Genomic DNA, 16963 nt, shown 5'->3' with positions numbered 1-16963 from the left:
GAAACTTCCCAAATTCCTGAATGGTGGGAGTGATCCGCAGGTCCCGCCCTGCATACCAGACGTGCAATGGACCAGACGAATGGTCGCATTTTTTGAGTCACTGTCGATTAAAAAAAAAAAAAAAAAAAAGTTTTGAGGAACTAAACTAAGCACAATGGGCTACTGGGGTGACGTAATGTCGCTGCTATCGGGTTTTAGATAACAGACACAACTTCTCCTCACTTGCCAGGATTTGTAAAGCTACTGCAGAATAATGTCCGGTGGTCCAAATTTCAGTATGAGACAACAGTTTACAGTTTACCTTCTGTACATATTAATGTCACCGTGTGTAATGTAACCTGACAGAGTTGGAAAGAAAGGGGACTTTCTTCTCGGGGGCTTTTTTCTTTCTCTTCCTTTTGTCAAGTCAGCTCCACAACAGCAGGACTGGTCTATGCCTTTGTGCTGCTTCTAAAAATGGAGAACCATAACTTCTAAATGGAAAACTATCTAAAAAAATATATTCAATTTTATTTTCCTCTTCACACTTAAATGTGGGGATCATGAGGCAGGAGTACATCGTGTTTTTGTTTTGTTTTTTGTTAAAAAAAAAAAAAAGAAAAAGTAAGTGTTAAAATGTTGAAAGTTAAAACTCACCCTTACAAGTCCATCATCGTATATTTCCTAATAGGAAGCCTAGACACGGTGACACATGACCCAGCTGTGTTTCCAGAGAAGCTGGTGTCGGCTTATGAACAGTAGTGCTACTAGTAAAGAGGGCTACTGATGTTTGTAGAGTCTGAAATAAAAACTGGCCAAAGATACAGCTAGTTACCTTAAAACCTGACTTTAAAAAAAAAAAAAAAAAAAAGGTTTTAGTTTTATAGTTATTATATTGATTTCTTTGCGACAAAACTTTGATTTCTGTTGGAAATGAAGTTAGGTGTTATGGGTCAAAGCATGTCTGATGTTAGGGAACTTCTGACTGGGAGGTTTCATGCTGAAAATCAAACAGTCGGGGTCCGTGGAGGTATTTAGGAGGACGTCCTCCAGTAGCAGAGCTCTCATTGCTCTACTGTCGTTATCTTCTGCAAAGTGAAGAGCATTTTTGTGGTTAATAGTTTTCATACAGATAATTGTTCAGTTAATCAATTAATCTTTTCAGCCATTTTTCCAAGCAAAAGAGGGAAACATTTGCTGGTTGTAGCTTCTCAAATCTGAGGTTTGATGCGTTAAATCACATTGAATATGAGAGGGCTTCACATTGATGAAAAACGAAAGCCTAAGGAATCGTGTTGGCCTCTGGGAGATCGTACAGACAAAGCAATCAATTCATGAAGACAAAGTTCAGCAGATTAATCAGTAATGAAGGTGATCAGTTGCAGGTCCAATATCAACATCAGCAGATTTCAGTGAAATGCACAACTTCAACCTGACGTAGTGTTCGCTGAGTCTGAATCCTTCATGATACATTGCCAATCCTTCTCCACAGATTCAAACCAGACAAGATGGGACGTAAAATCTTGGGAACGTAATAATGACATAAGCCCAGGTGTCTCTCCTCTGACAGTGTGTCTGGTCGTAAACACAGCTGTTATTTCTCAACTTTTATATGGCTGGTAATTACGTCATACAGGTGAGCAGAGGGCTGATTCAGAGTCAGAGTAAATATACCCGAGGGGAGGCCAGTTACTCATCCTAATAGACTACTTATATGAGATGACATCAGCTCACTGAGTCATGGCAGGAAGTGATGTAGCTGTGATGCCCCCTCAGTCCATCAAACTGTCAAACATGTAGGGACCCATATGCGGTCTCTGTTGAGGCCACAATGCTAATAAAAATGTCACTTTTGCACACAAGGCAATTTCTTAACTGAGGTGATAACAATTCCCAGCTTCCACAGATGGAAGCTGATGGGAATCTTAAGTATGATTGTTTTGTTTAAAAATAGATGCTCAATATTCCCTTTGGGCTTGCAAAAATTATATTGTTCCCCACTGAAATTACTCATACCATCCCACCCCTTACATCATACATACTGATGCAGACTAAAGAGGCAAATGGATAACGTGCTCCCCCACGTGGATGAACTGGGTAAGTACAACAAATTACAGCAACTTCTACAGTGTGGCGGCTCAAAACAGAAAGCAGAACTGTACCGAGCTCAGACTGACCTTTAAGTTTCCATTTCGGGAGAAATATTCAAGATCAATTGCACTGTAAAAGACCCACCAGTCAGTCGACTGAGCTGAAGATTTAGATCATTTTATTTTTCAAACAATTGAGAGATGTTAAACACTGAACAAATAAAGATGCCCCAGTCAAAACTCCAGAAAACAGGTTCTTATCAACCAGTTGTAGCACTTTTCCTTTATTGCCAGCTGTGTTGTTGTGCAGTTTCTCATTGTCTGCAGCTTCACCCTTGCTTGATCAATGTGTACAAAAAGTTAACAGAAACGGTGCATATACCAGCTTCATTTTGATCATGGGATTTGGAATTCTCGCACATAAACCCAGCTCCACAGACAGGCGTGTTTTATGCGGAAGCAAATCCAGATTAACCATTTACCAAGGCACATTGGTAGGGATGAATGACTGAAAGAACAAACAAACAAACCAACAAGAAAGGCTGCGCATAAGCCTATCTTAATTCAAATTGTGAAGAAAAAGTGGTAGTGACTGATGAGTATAAAGGGAAAACAAAATTAAGTATTAGTTGTCACATGAACAATACCAAGAATATCTGATGCACACAGCTTTCTCTCTCCCTTTTATGTTTGCTGTATTTAAAAATGGAAGCAAAGGAAATGCTACCTCAAAACAATGTCCTAATTTTTTTTCTAGACTCTTGAAAGCAGCTGAAAGAACTTTAAGTGTGTCTGAATAAACTACGGGCACATAACTGTAACTTGTGGGAGGATCACTCACTATTCACACTTGAATCAAGTCAGCGATGAAATGACCAACAAATTGTCAACTTATGTACAAGTGCATAAGAGGTCTCAATCCTGTACATTCACTAAGGCTGTTTAACATACAAAAGTCAAGGATTTTCAGAAGGCAAACAATATCTAAAGGAATGGAAACAAAGTGAGTTCCAGCATTCAAACATTTCCTTTTTTTTTTTTTTCGTCTCAAATGCAAGTATTGATTGGCTTGGGAGAGAATTAGTGGGTGGCAATAGTTTTCACTGTAGTGAAGTTTCAAAGTAGCACCACACTATTTAATGGAACCATTTGAAACCAAATAATTTCTCAGGATTTACTTCTCAACAGTTGAGATTACTTGGACATATAAGAGCTGTGTGATGAGACAGAGAGAGTGAAACTGGGTGAAGGGTGGAGTATGGAATGTTAATAACCAAATGCATTGATCAATCTTAAAGAAAGACCATGCAAAAACATTTGTATGCCCCCTTTAACATTGAAGATTAGGCTGACAACATTGTGATGCAAACAGGAAAAAAAAAAAAGAAATCTATAGGTTTTTGAACATCTGTTTTGATGAACTGGTCAAAAATAAATAGATGTATACATGATACGAAATTTATAATTTACTCTTTATATCTCACATAAAGCTTCTTGTAACTGCCAAATATGCTCCAGAATTTCATACTCTGGACATGTTCAGCTCTACCTGTGCTAGATGAGCTCTATCAACACCTTTTCTGGGCACCAACATAGCGGTCTGGACAGGACAGCTAAACCCCAGCCTTCCCCTCAAATTTAACACTAGATTGTAATTCCTCATTAGAAACTAGAAGGTAAAAGAAGAAGGCAGTATCATCCCAATAACCCTGAAACAGGGGTACAATTCTGAACATTAAGAATTCACATCATAACACCATTTCTGGTTGTCTGGGATAATTATGCCCTCTCTTTTAGGCCTTCTGTGTTAGTACCAGCACTCTGCAGCTAGGGCCTCATTATTCCTGTGGCTTTCAGTTTGAAAAATAAAACAGAAACAGCCCTTGGTATTACAAACTCAACTACTTCTTTTAATATCTTTACTCTTTTTATACCAAAATCTCAATAGATTATCACAGAAAGAAGAAGAGGCATGGGGGAGTTTAGCAGGCCTGGCTTTTGCTAAACTCACAGTGGACAAACAAAATCACAAAGTATCTTGTCTCTGTAGAGACAAAGAAAGGAGTGGAAAAGGACAGCAACCGTCCCAAACCCCTCAGTCTAGGCAAACATATGGCAGGATGTTCAATTTGCTTTCATCCCCATGAGGGTCCAATGATATGCACTCTGTCCAATCATACCAGGTGCCCTTGGTATCATAACAACCATTCACCCCTGGCCAGTGCTGTGTGTGTATCCTGTCCAGGTCCTCGTCTGTCACCTCCCGGCTCACGCCTGGTAAATCCCCTACTGAGCTGTCCGTCTGCAGAACATGTGTCTTCCTTGAATCCTTAATCTCCTGTTCTTCCCTTTTCAGATACTCTGACATGAAAAAGTGTGCACTAGGGGCCTGGACCCCTGAGGAGGTGAGCACATTGCTCTGAAGGTTCAAGTAGGACTGGATGATTTCATTTCTGGACAGCTCCTTCCAGTTTGTTTGGTGGAAAGGGTTAGGGCTAGGGCCTGGGGCTGAGGATGGGGCTAGGGCTGGAGTTGGAGTTGGAGTTGGAGTTGGGGTTGGGGCTGGGGCTGGGGCGGGGGCTGGGGCTGGAGCCGGGGCCGGGGCAGGGACTGGGGGAGTGGGCTGTTGTACAGTGCTTTCAGTTCTCTGCCTAGATTCAGAAGGTTCAGGATTGGGGATTTCCTCTGTTTGAGAAGGTTCTTTATGTACCAGAGGTTTGATCTGACCTGTCACAGGGTCAAATGTTAGTCTGCGTTCTTTTAACCGTACAGGTTTAGTCGTGTCCTCTATTTTCTGGCCATCTAAGTTGACAGAGTAGTCTCTAGACCTGTACTTCCTCCTTTTATGCTCCGAGTTAGGGGCCGTTGACCCGTCTGTGTCATCAGACACAGCCATGGCTCCCTCAGATGTCGGTCTGTGTAGTTCTGAGTTCTGTTGGGGGAGAGAGGTTGAAGGGGAGACTGACAGGGATTCCAGTGTTGCAGATATGTCTTGTGGTGGGCAATGAGAGGGGACTTCTGACGAACTGGGCCAGTGCATTGAGGACCTATGAGAAGAATGTGGCAGCTTGTCAGCGTATGATGCTTGGGCTGGAGAGGACACAGGCTGGGACAAAGACAAGGGAGAGTCCCTAGAGGAAGGGCTTGGGATTGGAGTTCCTTTCTGTGCATATACTGAAGAGCGCTTGGTCACTGTGTCTTGCTTCATGCTCCTTGGACTGGTAGTGAGGCCACGGGGACTTTTGGCTTGATAATAGCCCCCTCCTCCTCCTTCATCCAGTCTGGCCTGTTGCTGCATCACAGCAACCTTGATCAAAGAGGAAGTGCTAGGTAGTTTGGCCACTCCAGGGGAGCTGGGGCGAGGCTTGACAGCATTAACCGGAATTCTGTTGGTTTTATCGTTATCAAGGTGCTCTATTCGAGATCTGTCAGGAGACGGAACAACCTCCTGATCAGGCTGGGCATCTGGACTGCCTGCAATCCCATTGGTGGGTGGTGGTGAAACATTGTTATCATATGGAGACATCTTGGAGATTTTTTCTGGTAAGTGCACTCCACTGTCTCTGTGCTCTGCCCGCCGCTTACGACTGCTTGATTTTTCAGCTTTTGGTGAATATGTGTTGTGAACATCATTTCTGATTTTGACCTCAGTGACACCCTTCCCTGACACAGAAATATCAGGAGGAGAGGCATCTGTTCTGCAGGGATGAGAACTACCATTGGTAGACCCTGGGGCACTCGCAGCCACAGCTGGCCCGGGTTCAATCAGCTTTTGCCAGTTCCTTAAGAGTTTCTTAGCACGCTTTGCAAGGTCTTCATCCTTGGTCTTCTTCCTGACATCATTGATCAACTTTCCTAGTCGAGTTTCCTACATAAATAATGTGTGTGACAGTTAGAAACAAATAAAGCTCACAAATTTTCTACATGAAGTAGTAGTTCTGGTTTAATTACTTGTCTTACCTCAAGTGCTTCTTTGGTGATAGGATATTTTTCAAGACAGGCAATTACCTCCAATACAACCACCATATTGCATATCTGCAGGGAGGAAATACAAACATTTTGTATTACTTCACCTCCACACAAAGCAAATATTTGGTATTAGCCTAAACTCAACCATTACCTGTGGAAATAACAGTAAAAGTGATTGTTGAATTGGAATTCCAATTACTCTTTATTTATGAAGAAAAACAACGTTAATGACCACTACTGGCATGATTAACCAAGTCTCCCAAATTGATGTGAAAGCCATTGAATCGTGCCTACAACGTGTGTATGTGGGGCGCGTTAACGTTAGCTTTCACGTTAGCCTGGGAAACATTAGCTTGTCTGTCTGTACGACGCTGAAAAGTAAAGATGGAAAAGTGTCAACTCCAAAAACCTTTTTCGTTGCAAAGGTTTTAATAGAAGTGTAGCATGCGAACAAAAGCCAAAACTAGGAAAAAAACACAAACTTTAATCTAAGCGAGTTTCTTCGTCCTGTCGACAAAGTCAATCAGCGAGTGTCGGCAGACTTACCTGTTAGCTGAATTGGCTACCGCTAGCATTTAACTAACTTGAGAAGGAAGGATCCGACTATTTCCTACAACGTAGCTTCAGCTTTTCAAGCTAAGAGTAAGCTAGCTACCGCTCACACTTCGTTAACATGGAATTTTTGGTGTGAAACAATCAACAACGAAACATCATCTAGTCAACTGATTAAACAAGCAGACGATTCAATACTAAAATGAGTATTCCTAGGGAATATGTATGCTTTACGTCCATGCCGTGAAATACTCTAAAGTCGCTTCTGTGTTTGGGCTAAGCTAACAGCTAGCATGCTATACAGCTAACGCCAGGACTACTGTCTAACCATGGCAACACTGCTGCTATGTTAGCTTACAAGCTGTCAACTGAAGAGTTCGGCTTCTCTTCGCATTTCATGGACATGTTGGTGCTCACCCAAAACATAAAACACGCATATTTAAAACAAACAATACACAGTTATTTGACAGTTGTTGTGTGAATTGCCTTGTCGAGTGTCCTGGGGTGCAGGTAAACAAGCTAACGTTCGCCAGCTAGCCTGTTAGCTTTAGCGTTACTCACATTGCTCTGACTGTCGATGGCCTGCAGCAGCCGGTCCCTCATCTGCTGCGGGGTTGCTGAGACCGTTGTCATTGCCTGTTCGGTGCGATCCGGAGGATGGAGGGAGGAATCCTCCAAAATGAAAACCGGGTGACAATGGTGACTCAAAAGCCGCTGCGGTTACACGTCAGGCGTCCGAACAGCATATTCTTCTGTCGCCTGTAAGGTACACGGCTCAGTTTGTCTCACATGGAAGTGGGAAATGTGTGCGCTGTGTTGGCCGCTAGCTGCTGCCTGCTCGGCGCTCTAGCAACTCACTACCAGCTGCTGGATCTCTCAACGGCCTCCTGCTGCATGCTGGGATACGGTGAGTGCGCTTTGACGTCTGCACGTAGTCAAGTAAACATCCCTGCCGTACACCTACACTCTTGGGTATACCCCACTGCTTCTTTCTAAATGTCTTACTGACCCATAGTAAATTAATTTTACACAGCAGATCACTGAACTGAGCAACGGAGTTTGAAACAGTCCCCCACAAAAAATAATGAGCATGAGTCTATTAATATGTCAGAAAATTGTGGGCAGTGGCCAGTTCAGATTTCTTACAAGGTTCAAAACTACATAAACAGAAACGTGCAGCAGATCCAGCAAAAGAATGTTTGGCATTTTTTCTGGCTTAAGTCTTCTTCAATTCTTCAATACGAAATATTGTTGTTGGTCGATTTTCTGGCAATTAACTAGGCTAATTGAATTATACACTCATCATTTCAGCTTTCACCAAAGCCACATGTCAAATCAAAGGATGGATATCAAAATGCAAAAGATTACATGTAATACATTTAAAATACACTATTTTTTGTCAGTTAGATCTCTCCTCTTTCACTCCCAGGTGAGAGAATTGCATCAAAATCAGCTGAGGAAGTTAACACTCTTTTAAATTAACTCATGGTATTTTTTTCCCATAATTGCATCTCACACATGCACACCGTTTTTTTGAGGAGGCAGAAGCTCAAATAATGTGTTTGTCACAACATATAGATTGTTATGAATGATGGATCTTGCAGACTTTATGTTACAACATTCAACCAGCAGATGGAGTCATGCATTTAAAATAGGGTACAACTGTAAGAGGGGGTTGAGCCAGGAGAGAGTCATGATGGCTGGAGGAAAGTGATTGTAAAACACTCTTGAGTCATTTAAGGGTATCAGTTGTGGTGAAGCGCGGGAACTTCAGCGTGAGGGGATCAGTCATGCTTAGTTTTAGTGCAGTATGTTTATTCCCGAGTGGCTAAATATAATATCTACAAACATAAAAATAAACTTGTCAAATTTCTTGCTAATTTCATAAGTATTGGTATTAAGAAATCAAAATTGGAGATTCATTTTGAGATGTGTCAGTTCTAATAAAACACTTCCAGGCTCAAAGTAGCTTCTCCACAGCTGCAATATAAGCCAATAAATGAAAACCTTCCCAACATCATCATGACCTTACTTATTGTTAAAAAAAAAAAAAAGACAGAAATCTTCCGCTCGTCATCTTGACTTTTGTCTTACCCATCCCACATGCAAAATGTCTACTATCAACTCACATTAGTGTGGACAGAGTGGGAGAGGCACGGCAAATGCTGGGCGTGAAGCTGTGCAGTGGGAGAGAAAGTCTAAGTTATGCCAGTTATGGGGGCTGCAATCACCATGCAGCTACTGCTTTATCTCTTTGTTTTCCAGTTCTTTTTGTAATCCACCTAAGGACAAAATAAGATGAAACATCTCTGCTTATTCAGATATATTTATTCTCATTTCATTTACAAATAATAATGCAAAGATACAAAGACATAAGCCTTCACACAAGAAAAATACATCAGGTACAGTTCAAACAGAAGCATATTTCATTTGAATATAGCACACATTTACAGCCAACTTGGATTCTTTTGGTCCGATTTGACAGAAATTAGAAAACACACAATTTGAAGGATTGAACCAGTCATTTTTTAAAGGGTTAGCTCAAAAAAAAGTACCAACTTGCCAAGCTGTGCTGCAGAACGCTAGATTTTGCATATTCTATGAGCATAATGTTTCCTGTTGCTGTGGGTGCACTATAGGAGCTTAGCGCACCCCTTCACGGCAGTAAAATGCATGTGCAGTGTTTGGAATAGTATCACTGTACTCTGAAACAAAATACATTATGTAACAATTTAGCTGCCATTGTATGAGGCTTGAACCAGCAGTGGGCAGTCCTCAAAATGCACACAAAGGATTCATAGATGTGGGTAACCCACAGAGTGACCATACATGATTACGTCTCCATTTCATCTTTCTGATTCACTATGTGTACATGTTATGTCACAAAGTCAATATATATATATATATATACATACACGGATATATATATATATATGTAGCCTGACTATACAGTGTTTGTATCTGCTATTTCTAATGTTATTTCTTACTGTATGTCTATGTGATTTCTCAGACAAGATGTATATAGTTGTATTCACTACAAATTAGTGTTTGACTGCAGAATTATAAAACAAAGGCAAAACTAAATACTTAATTTAAAGCAAAATACAACATGTCAAGGTATTTTCTGACATATTTTGAAATTCAGTATCATGCAGAAAAGAGATTTCTCAGGTAGTGGACGGGACACATCAGTCACATCTCTTTAAGTTATGCTGCAAGACTTTCAGTAATCATGTTCGTTGTAAACAATGCATTGATAATATTATGCCTGAAATAATTTGTACCGCAATAAAGTATTTTGAAAAACAACGTGTTTCAACAGTTAGGAGGATAAGATGTCTCAATTCTCTCTCATTTATGGCTGTTTTGAACTTTGGATTTTTGGCTTAACTGTTGATTTAACAAAGAAAAAAAGAAAGAAAAGAATAAACAGTGCTGATGACAATTTTTTTTGTAAAGCTAAATCCAATAAATCTACATAGTACCTACTCTCTTAAAAAACGTCTGCTGGCACGCTGCCAATAATGGGACATACACAGGGAGGGGAATTTCTGCAGAAAGAAAGTCTGTGAATTAAATAAAAAGTACTTTCAGGGCCTTGAAATGCACAGGGATGAAAGAATATAATAACGGTCGTACAATTGAAATTACATTACTGATTCAAAGTTGATCTACACTGCAAGTGGTTCATATGTAGTCTGTTATTGTAGATAAAGTATTGAACTAAGTTGAAACATCTTATGAAAAGAAAAACAAACATTGCTCTGTTGTAAACTCTTGTTTCTGTAAACACTGGTGTAACACCAATGGATACCTGAACGTTGATGCATAAAAAGGTGGCAGTAACAGGCAACACATCAGTCAGAGCTATCTACATGACCACAAGAACGTTCAAAGAAATATCAAAACATAAAGTGGACCTACAAAGATGTCAGGCTCACTATAAAGACTGAGGTCCAGCAGAGAATATAGAGCCACAATAACATATTGCAGCACAGTATTTCTCAGTGCATTTTCTCACTTTGACATCATATCACATAGAGCACGAAAAACATTGTTCCTATAATAGCCATATACAAAGCTAGTCTATACCATGACATAATAAAACTGTGTGTGTTGCACAGAAAATAAGCACATACTGTATATTGCAGTGTAAAACATAGTACCAAACAACAGCTTCTACATGTGCATAAAAGGCTGATTACCATATTTCTGATGCTTTTAGGCTTCACGTAGCAGTTACTTAGCCTATCCATGACTCTGAATTCAAAAGGGACAAAAGACAATTTTACCACACAAGAAAAACAAAACACTTAGACAAACAAAGCTGAATCCACCATTTAACGGAAATAAAACCCAAGCCATCGAGGGGCGAACATGTCCAGCGATTCATGCAGTCACAAAATTATTAAAATAGAAAATAACAAGCCAAAAAAAAAACAAAAAAAAAAAACCCCACTGCATCAAAAGTCAGAAACATGATGCATCCAGAACATTAGAATATTTTTTGAAAAGGAAAAAAAAAGGTCAAGGTCAACAATTTCAGCTGATTCGATCACATTTCCTAGAAGATTTTTGATTCACGCTGTGTGAGAATAATGGTGAAACATGCTGGCACAACAGGACCTTGACACACATCAACAGACATAATGTAGTAGCTACAGATTAGCCTTTTTCATAGTGTGGAATATTGATGGGAAGTGGCTATATAGTGTCCTAGAAAATAAATTATACTCTATTTTATGGGCATTTTAATAACAATATACCTGGACTGAATTACAATATGGATTCCATAAAATACATTTCAGGGACCTATTGATCTCACCTGGCACAATATTGTGATAATATGCCCCGCAAATTTGTGAATGTTCTCATTTGAGAAATCACACTATATCTGTATCTTAAACTATTTTAATAATAAACTTTTAATCTGCTACTCAGTGATTAATTATACACATAGTTCATTTAGTTGAATTTACCCGAACCTGCTGTCAGTAGCAGAGAGAGCTGCAACACAGGAACATGACCGACACAGCTCTGATCACCACTGTCCCAAAATACAAATGCTTTCCAAAATTTTGGAAAAACCGTGTAACAGTAGAGAGCTAACAAAATATTCACTGATTAAGAAAAACAGCTCTTTTAAATAGACAATCTATATAAGACGTTTCAAAAATAACTATAATTTAGCTTTTTTTCATATTTCTCTTTTGTTTTTTTTTGTTTTTTACAAGAAGGCAGTTTAATCAAAGACAGGGCAAACAGGTCCAGTGCACATAACAGTCACAGGGGGTGTTTGGTATAAACTCTCATAAATCAGTGGTTTAAATAAATGCATAAAGTGCAATAATGACATACAGTTGCGAGTGAATCCAAAGGATCCATTCACTGAGAAACACACAAAGGAGCAAATGCTTGAAGCCATATTAATGCAGAACCAAAGACCATGAGCTCGATGAGGGGAGCACACAACATGAGCATGACGAAGAAACTGATATTCAGTGTCACCGCAGTGTCAAGGAAACAAGCAAAGTCATATATAAAACAGCCACATCTCCTCTGTTGGGAGAAAATGAACAGGTGAAAGATTTTTGGTCCTACAGTACATAAAGGCTAGAGATGAGAGGCGATGAGGACAAGATGGCAACAACACAGCTGTACAGATGTGACCTAAATACATTCTCATTGCATCAACAATGCTGTTCTAGGATAGAGGCAGTTCAATTGTCTGGAAAAATATATATATCTCAACTACACTGAGGTCACATCTTTGGGAGTAATCCAGGAGACTTTCTACTGTATGTCACACTCACCGAGCCTTTTTGTTTTTCTCTATCACTAGTCTGAAAGCAAAATGTATAGTGTTTCAAAAGAAATATAACATGGCACCATCACTGTGCATTCTGTAAGAATCCTGCACATTGGCTTCCTCTATATAAGGGTTCATTTTATGTCTCATTTTACAGTCCTAAATCAATCACTGTAGTTTTGCATAGATACTATTACGCAAAATCTAATCACATTCTTTACATGTAAAATGCAAAATAAAACACGCCTGTAAACATCTATTTCATAACAAAGGATTCATTTATCCATTTAGATTAGACTGATAAATGAATGTGATAAATGATATGGTAGTGACAGTGGATGAAGTAATGGATAAATATCAGCACACCTCAAAAGTACAACTACAATAATGCAACTGTGAACACTGTAGGCCAAACCACCTGTAAAACAGTAAAAATGACTATTTTTCTCATTTACAGAATAGAAAAACAAAATGTAAAGCTATTAAGGCAAAACAAGTATGCACAGTGATTTGTGATTTCATGCATAACTGATGACTGCTATTTACTATGGTAAAAATCAAAATTCAGCATTTCCTAAAAATAACTTAGGTGGCAAAATAATGACTCATTCCGCTTTACATCTTCACTCAAATCAAACTGGACCTGACTTTGGCTCCTCTAACAAACCACACAGGGATCAGCGCAAAATTAATATCTGTACTAGCACAGAGGGAGGTTAAACTTGACATGTGCTTCCTCTGAGTTATCAAGCTACTCTATGTTAACAGACGAGCTGTGCACTGTAGTTTGTGAAGGGTTTGCTCTGCAGCTTATAGCTTAGTCAGTCATTGATAGAGATACGAGACTTCCGCCCTCATGATGTTCTCATCAAGCTCCCTCAAATGAAAACTAGGTATCTGAAATAAATCAAAACTGGATGACAGAAGAACCACGAACATGATTCATACCATAACTCGTATGTCATCAGTCGTAAATCATCTCTCCGGTTCTAAAGAGACGGGAGGCTGGCAGCAGTCTTCAAAAACATTTTCGATGCATTTTCTTACAATACAGTTTCTTTTAAAAGCTCTCTTGTGGGGTTTGATTGGGTCGCTTGGTGTGGAATCGATGCTAAGCCCAGACGAGGTCTATACCAACATACTTCAGAAATCTGCTCCTCCTAGTTTTATCCTTTCAGACTAGAAACTCTCACCTCCTCCCCCTACCCCTCCACTACCCCCCCGCCCGGGGCAACAGCGTTCACACACCTGCGCATGAGCATGCTGTGCGGTGGTTAGAGCCGGTCGAGGCGAAACGCGTCCTCCGTGGCGGGGTCGGCGAGGACCATGTCTGGGTCGTTGAGCATGTGCAGGCCATCCAGCGTCAGTGGGTCAATTTTGAGATCGTCCAGCGGGAACTGGGAGTCGACATCAAAGCTGACATCGGTGGACAGTGGGCCTGTCAGGTCCTTGGGCAGGCAGGGGGGAGACTCTCCACTCACTGCAGAGAAACAAGACGGCCAATTAAAACAACAGATGTACTAGTTCAACACATTAGTTGGCAGAATCCCTGATTTAAAAAAAAAAAGAAAAAAGAAATCAATGGCAGCAAGAAAAGCAGTTGAGGAGTCTGGGTTATGATTTGATAATGACTTAGGAGGCCTGACATCTTGACATCTTAATTATGCATTTCAGTAAAGAGGCAGTTCACAACAAACTCAGTTCAGAAACAGCTGAAGGGAAAACTCAGCGGGACTTTAAATTTCTGTTAAACGCAATTGGCAAATTCATTTATTCCTAAATTAACAAGGGTTTGAGTTATGAATCTGAGTTAATTTTTTGTTGCTGTAACTGTCATTCATGGCAAAATTTGACAGTCTCCTTTATATAGATTCTTCACTCCCTTGTGTTTTTATACTGTATTCCTTCATTTCAAAATCTGCTTACCTGTGTCAGGCTGGTTCATGTCCCATAGATTTGGTGAGACATGTCACTTTCTAGTAAGAACCGAACTCAACACGTCCCTGTTACATTTAGAGATTTGCTTGTTGCATGAGTGGCAGATTAACAACAGTTTATTGGGTGCACCGGTACAATCTAATCTATTATAGCAGACTTACAATCAATCATATCTTTGTGAAGCTCATAATGTTCGGTTTTGGTTGACACAGTCTCAGAGAAAGTGTTACAATAAATAGACATGTAAGCACATATGAAGCACAAGCTTCATCTACCGCTGAGAGTCTAAAGTTTGGTGCTTTAACAAGAAGTCTGCAGTAAGATTCAAGAGGCCAAGCGATGTCGAAGCAGCACCTGTGAGAATGATGTTGGGGATGTTGCCATGGTTACTGTAGCCCAGCTGCTGTGAGTCCTGAAGGTTGCAATGGCCACCAGTCAAACCCATCATAAGCGCCTGGGAGTAGTTGAGGGTGGAGGTCTGGGTGTACAAGCTGTCAGAGCTGATGGGGGTTTCAATCATGTTGAACTGCTCCAACTGGCCATCACAACAGAAAGAAATGAGAAAACTGCTCAACATTTTTTCTTATGCAACTGTATCTAACATGTGCTCGCTCTGAAGCGAGAGCAGGTAGAAAGCAGAGCTAAACCTGGACAACACAGACAGTGGCCGTACCTGTTGAGAGAGGGCACTGGCCTGGATGGATGGGAGCTGCTGGTCGTAGAAGTCTGCGAACACGCTGCCCAGTATGGAGTTATGCTGCGGGAAGAAACAAGCAAATCTGTTTATTTAGAAGCAGGTAAAAACTCCTTGTGCGGACGACCAGTATGAATATCCTTGAGCCACGCTGCAGAAGTTACAGTTGTATGCAAAAGTTTCTACTGACTTCTTTTCACTTCAGGGGATGCCCAAACTTTTATATACAACTGTTTACATTTAACATAAAACGTGGAATATGAAAAGGACACAGTCAAAGCAGTCACAACACTGAAACAACAAACTGTTCTTTGTTACATTGTTTTGAGGTGATTTTAAGCAAGTAAATGTCTTTCCTCTTTAGAGTTGGCTTTGCTGATTCGCAGCCAGTTTATGTATGGTAATGCGTCCAGTGTTCTGTATGTGCATGATACAATATGTTTGTACACGTTGCAGTGTGCTCACGCATCAACACAGCTTAAATGTGTGCTCACAGAAAAAGGAGACGGTGCCAAAGAAACGTTTAATTCAGAGGAAGCTTAAGACACAGACACCGACCATCTGACAGTCCACCAAGAAATGTGTAGCCTACTGTTTCAATAATAAATGCGAGCTAAGCGGGTCCCTGCAAGACTTTCAACATCTTGCATTATTTGCAGTGTTTTCTGTGATATTTACACGTGTAGCAGGCATAAACTCACTACCACAAGAAATTACACATAAATATTTCACTGACTGAGCTACTTACAAGGAACCACAAGGGCCACTTTGGCAGCTTTTTTCCATCTCCAGAATACTTAGAAATTGCGTGGATATTATTGAAACCCAAAAATATATCTTTTATTTGGTGTAAAATAAATAACTAAATAAATAGATGACTAAATTAGTTAATAAGCAAGCAAATAAATAAATAAGAGATTAATACCTCCATTCCATGCCCTTTACTATTATCCCAAAGGTCAATATACACATAATACTGACAAATGGAAACCCATGAAATATCAAAAATCAGTTAGCTAGAGATACGGACGGAGCCACCTCCTTCCACATGAGCCTCTTCTGCCGCCTTCTGGCCTCTGTGTTTTAATTAACATGAACCAAATGGAATGAAATTCACATGAAATAAAGTGAATTATTGAAAAAATAATCCATTTGTGACTTTATTCTCCCTCCACTGACTCATCCAATGAAAGATGATTCTCTTGAAGTCCCTCATTTGAATGTCCTCATTCAACCAGCAGCAGAAATCCTCCTATTTCATCGTGGCCTCTTAATGTATAAGTAATTGGATCATATTCTCAGCCCGTGCTCCTCCTAGTTCAAAACCAAATTATCTGTGTGTGCTGCAGATGTCCCCACAGGGCAGAGCAGGATAATAGAGCACACAGCCTGTCAGTTGTGGTTTAGCCCGTGGATAACCTCAGGACTACAAGTGAGCCACTTCAGCTCAGGAAAGAAGTGAGTTGGGTAAGCAAACAGCAGGACGAACATGTACAAATGTGCACACACACATACATACACATACACACACACACACACACACACACACACACACACACACACACACACAGAGCGTATATCATCACTGTCACTTGCAACGTTTTCTCTTCCTCAGCGTTTCAAGGATACAAAGTCACACTTACAATTCAGTAGAAGCAAGTGCTTAGTTAAAATGCTACCTGATTGTTTAAAGGCTTTATATGTTTTCAATACTGAATTTAATACTGTACATACTGTACAGTTTAACATGTAATTAAAGGATTTATTCAGGCAAATTTTCTACGAGCAGTGAACAATTTACACTACTACCTCTTTACCGACTGACTGAGATTAACAACCCTGATCCATGTTTACCTTATCTTACAGCACCACCCTGTTTGTTGAGATTCAACCATGGGAATGATCAGCAGCTTTTCCTCAGAAATGCCCCCC

General features: G+C 40.2%; 2 protein-coding genes across 5 annotated transcripts in view; both read right to left on the bottom strand.

Annotated features, from left to right (window-relative positions):
* Nucleotides 1-2231: 2231 nt before the first annotated feature.
* Nucleotides 2232-7482, bottom strand: crsp7 (cofactor required for Sp1 transcriptional activation, subunit 7). The gene is made up of 3 exons (XM_023428150.2): nt 7152-7482; nt 6030-6104; nt 2232-5937 (listed from the first exon to the last, which is right to left on the bottom strand). The coding sequence occupies exons 1-3, from the start codon at nt 7221-7223 to the stop codon at nt 4165-4167; spliced, it is 1920 nt and encodes a 639-aa protein (XP_023283918.1). The 5' UTR covers nt 7224-7482; the 3' UTR covers nt 2232-4164.
* A 1418-nt stretch (nt 7483-8900) lies between these two features.
* Nucleotides 8901-16963, bottom strand: part of crtc1a (CREB regulated transcription coactivator 1a) — a 21484-nt gene continuing 13421 nt past the window's right edge. For all 4 annotated transcript variants that reach the window (XM_023428125.2, XM_087179797.1, XM_087179796.1 and 1 more), the window contains 3 exons: nt 15011-15094; nt 14692-14872; nt 8901-13879 (listed from right to left, as the gene is read on the bottom strand). In XM_023428125.2, coding sequence (XP_023283893.1) covers nt 13674-13879; nt 14692-14872; nt 15011-15094 — 471 coding nt within the window. In that variant the 3' untranslated portion in view covers nt 8901-13673. The remainder of the gene's footprint in view (nt 13880-14691; nt 14873-15010; nt 15095-16963) is intronic.

Source organism: Seriola lalandi, unplaced genomic scaffold (genome assembly GCF_002814215.2).
Source record: "Seriola lalandi dorsalis isolate HSWRI2012SDOR001 ecotype SW California unplaced genomic scaffold, Sedor1 jcf7180002054866, whole genome shotgun sequence".
NCBI lineage: Eukaryota > Metazoa > Chordata > Actinopteri > Carangiformes > Carangidae > Seriola > Seriola lalandi.
Note: the sequence above shows the minus strand (reverse complement) of the source record. Positions and strands in the feature narration are given on the sequence as shown.

Bases quoted from the DNA above. Each gene is read 5' to 3' on its own strand.
- crsp7 (XM_023428150.2), bottom strand. From the start codon at position 7,223: ATGACAACGGTCTCAGCAACCCCGCAGCAGATGAGGGACCGGCTGCTG. The intron at 6,105-7,151 runs GTGAGTAACGCT...TCCTCCCTGCAG, and splicing joins CCATCGACAGTCAGAGCAAT to ATATGCAATATGGTGGTTGT. The intron at 5,938-6,029 runs GTAAGACAAGTA...TTATTTATGTAG, and splicing joins TCACCAAAGAAGCACTTGAG to GAAACTCGACTAGGAAAGTT.